The sequence below is a fragment of the Carlito syrichta genome, unplaced genomic scaffold (assembly GCF_000164805.1).
Source record: "Carlito syrichta isolate Samal-C Ts95f unplaced genomic scaffold, Tarsius_syrichta-2.0.1 Scaffold312069, whole genome shotgun sequence".
NCBI classification, from domain to species: domain Eukaryota; kingdom Metazoa; phylum Chordata; class Mammalia; order Primates; family Tarsiidae; genus Carlito; species Carlito syrichta.
Window position 1 is genome coordinate 76,227 of NW_007256165.1, and position 3,773 is coordinate 79,999.

A 3,773-nucleotide genomic window follows, 5' to 3' on the forward strand; every position below is an offset into this window, starting at 1 on the left:
GAGCCCGCGGGTTCAAGACCTCATCTCTACAATAAAAATCAAAAAATTAGCCAGGTGTGGTAGCGCATGCCTGTAGTTCCAGCTACTGGAAGGCTGAGGTGGAAGGATCGCCGGAGCTCAGCAGGTCGAGGCTGCGGTGGCCAGAATCGGCCACTGCACTCCAGTCTGGGCAACTGAGTGAGACTCCAACTCAAAAAAAAAAAAGAAAAAAGAAAAATATGAAAAAGGAAAGTTATAAATGAAAAAGAGGTTACAGAGGAAATGTTAAAATAACAACTATAATACTTTTCAGCAAAGTATAGACGATACATTACCTAATGCAAGTCAAAAATATGAATATACCAGTGACAATGAAAAACACAAAAAAATAGAGAATTACTTCTAAAAAGGGTGATCTGTTGATGAAATTTTTCTAATATCCAAGAAATGTATATTTCTCATGCAATACACATTGTTCTATAACACAGAAAAGCTACTTAATTTATTTTATAAAGCTTATAGATTATTGATAAGAAAATCTGTCAGAAATAGAACAAAAATGAACCAGGCACAGTGGTTTACCCCTATAATCCTAGCAGTTTGGGAGGCAGAGATGAGAGGATTGCTGAGCCCAGGGATTCGAGACCAGCTTGGACAACTTGGTGAGACCTTGTCTCTACAATAAATAAAAAAATTAGCCAGGCATGGTGGTGTGTACCTGTAGTTCCAGCTACTTGGAAGGCTGAGCCCAGCAGGTCAAGACTGCAGTAGCTGTGGGTGTGCTAAATGCATTCCAGCCTGGGCAACAGAGTGAGATTCCAATTCAAATAAAAAGACATAAAACAAAAACAAAACCAAAAATGAAACCTAAAACTAAATCTAAATATACTTAACTGTAATACCACTATTACTATAGTGATCTCATTGACTCCTCACATTCATTGAAAGCACATTTGTAAAAGTCAAGATACAGTATGATCACCAAAATATAAAATATAAAGCCAAAATGGGGGAAACAGAACTGGAAGAAAATGCTATACTTCATCAAGAATGATTGTCTCTGCATGGTAGGCCCATAGAGATTTTTCTCCTCCCTTCTACTTTGAAGTTTAAAGAGTCTTACAATGGGTTCTGACACTTATATAATAAAGGAAAAAGAAATAATTTTTAAAAATATTTCTGTTGCTATTAGAACTTCCCTTCATGTTATAAGAGGCGAGTGTACTCAGCTTACTGAGTGTCCAGTTAGTATCTGGTTGAACACTGGGAGGTTGGAGAGCTACCAGAGTCACACCCCAGAAAGTAACCAGATAATGTTGGTGTGCTAAAAAAAAAAAGTATCCTGTAAGGGTTGAATAGTGAGCCTAAAACACAGAAAGAGAACATAAAGATTCAAACATAATGAACTACAGAATCAAAATGGAGTCAACTAATGACAAAGGAAGGAAGGAAGGGTGGAAAGGAAGGAAGGAAAGAAGGAAGTAGGGAAGGAAAGAAAGAACCCAATATATAGAGCCTGGGAAGGTCTTGAAGAGAGGAGTCTCACGCGTGGGTTCCTAATAACAAAACTATCACAAAGTACTCTGTAAAAACCACAACCTTACACAAAAGCCACTGCAGCCTTACGCGCAAAAAGATATTTCTGCAAGGACATGTGCCCAGGAACTATTCAACTTCAAATTAACATTGTCTTTGTTATTAATCTTTGCAGTCAAGGACAGTTATTTCAAGACAATTTTGTAATTCTCATATTTTTCTTTAAAAACCTTTGTCTTCCTTTATCACCCTGAATATGCACATTTACATGGCCTGTGTGTTCCCTTTGTGATGTTCTATCTCCAGATATATTTTCTTTTTTTTTTTTTTGAGTTGGAGTCTCACTCAGTTGCCCAGACTGGAGTGCAGTGGCCGCTCCCGGCCACCGCAGCCTTGACCTGCTGGGCTCCGGCGATCCTTCCGCCTCATTCAGGGTAGCCGGAATTACAGGCATGCACTACCACACCCAGCTGATTTTTTGATTTATTGTAGAGATGAGGTCTTGCTGCCCAGGCAGGTCTCGAACCCGCGGGCTCAGGCAATCCACTCACCTCAGCCTCCTAAAGGCGTGGGATTACAGGCTAAGCCACTGAGTCCGGCTCAGATATATTTTCTTTGAGAGAGCCTCTCCCTGCTTATTTAGGTTTCGTCCTCTGCACATAAAACTTCACTCTCTCACAAAACTAGCTAAGAAATTATTAAAAACAAGTAGTCATTACTGAAAAGGATTGTCAAGGGAAGAGAAAGTCAACCTGAAACTTACTAAGCGCAGCGTGACTAATGTTTCCACAATGAAGGTGAGTGCAGTGACCCCAGGCTCAGTAATGACACAGCTTCTAGGTTTCCTATCAGGCACTGTCCCCTGCCTCTCTCTATAAACCCTTGGGGACAGGGTCTGATCATGAATTATTCCCAGAGGTTCACAGAATGTTTGTTAAACCAAGTTAACTGACGCCTTTGCAGTCTGCCTGTAGTCAAGCACATATCTTTGAATCCTCCTTGGCATATTTCTGTTTGTCCCTCTGCCCCGGAGCTGGGAAGGCATGTTATTATATAAACGAGGTGAAACCGGTATTATCTTTCCTTCCCAATGAATAACTATAGGTACAAAGTCTCTCGATCCAAAAGAGAGACAGATCTCAACAACTTACGTTTCAAATAATTTCAGTGTCATTTTCTAAACAACAAAGTGCTAGGACAAAATTTCGGTAGTCTTTTCCAAGTTATTAACCAAGGACACTTTTTCCCTGCCAAAATCTTAGAGGACCAGACCCCCTGCCTGGTCTGCCCCCTGCACCTTCTTCCCTGGAATGGTGTGGCGCACACAGGCACCACGGGGCGTCCTCCCTCCTCAGTCACTCTGGAGCACGTGAAGCAGGTGATGGGACACATAGCTGAGGCCAGTCTCCTGTTCTGGGTGACAGGCAAGCTTACCTGGGCCATCTGGGCTGCTGTGTTTCCCTTTGCCCCTAGGAGGACCATGGCGAGGGCAGAGGAGATGCTCACAGGGGAATAAAACACGTTGCGTGAAGGGTTGTCTTGACATAGGATCTTTAAAAGGTGAATGGCAAAGGTGCCATTTGCTTCAGAGAGAGTTTCCATGATGCAGTCTCTGGAACCCCAAAATAAAGAGAAATGCTGTTTCAACACACCCCTGAAAGTTGCCAACCTAATACATGGTGCTTTTAGAATCCATACCTTTTGTTTTTACCTCAAAAGCTCATAAGTATTTTATGTCGGAGAAAAATCTATTTTCTGTTAGTCTCCATCCAAATAAGTCCAAACTTCAAGGTAATTAGCTAAGTGTGGTGGTGGCAGCAGATACAAACCAGCTTGGGAGCTTTGGGAATATCAACAGAACTGGCATGTCTGCGCCAGTCTCTTGGCCACATATCTGAAACTGAATGCAGTCCCCCCACCATCCTCAGGCCACAGCTCCCAGTGTCCTTGGAAATGAGACTCTCATCCAGCTGCTCCCTAAACCCGGAGAGCTCTCTGTGACCCCTTCCCTTCTCTCCTTAGCCTCCCCCGACCATGCCTCCCCCCCACCCATCCCCAAGGCCTCCCTTCTGTCCCCTCATCTCTCCCCTGCCTGTCTACTGCTGATCCTGTGCCTGGTCTAGAAAACCTGGGCTCCCTCCAGAGTCTCTGGTCTGCAGCCCTCGCCACTGTCACCAGCCTGGGCTCATCAAAACATAAACAAAAATTTAAAAACCCAGACCAAACCATCGCAGAGTTCTGGACCAGTAAACAGAACC

At 43.1% G+C, this 3,773-nt stretch overlaps 1 protein-coding gene across 1 annotated transcript in view; it reads right to left on the minus strand.

Moving 5' to 3' along the window:
• Positions 1 to 3,446, minus strand: part of SERPINB9 (serpin family B member 9) — a 13,558-nt gene extending 10,112 nt beyond the window's left edge. Inside the window, exons 1-2 of the mRNA XM_008069493.2 lie at positions 3,227 to 3,446; positions 2,950 to 3,127 (exon numbers count right to left, since the gene is read on the minus strand). Coding sequence (XP_008067684.1) covers positions 2,950 to 3,117 — 168 coding nt within the window. The 5' untranslated portion in view covers positions 3,118 to 3,127; positions 3,227 to 3,446. The remainder of the gene's footprint in view (positions 1 to 2,949; positions 3,128 to 3,226) is intronic.
• Between the last annotated feature and the right edge of the window lie 327 nt (positions 3,447 to 3,773).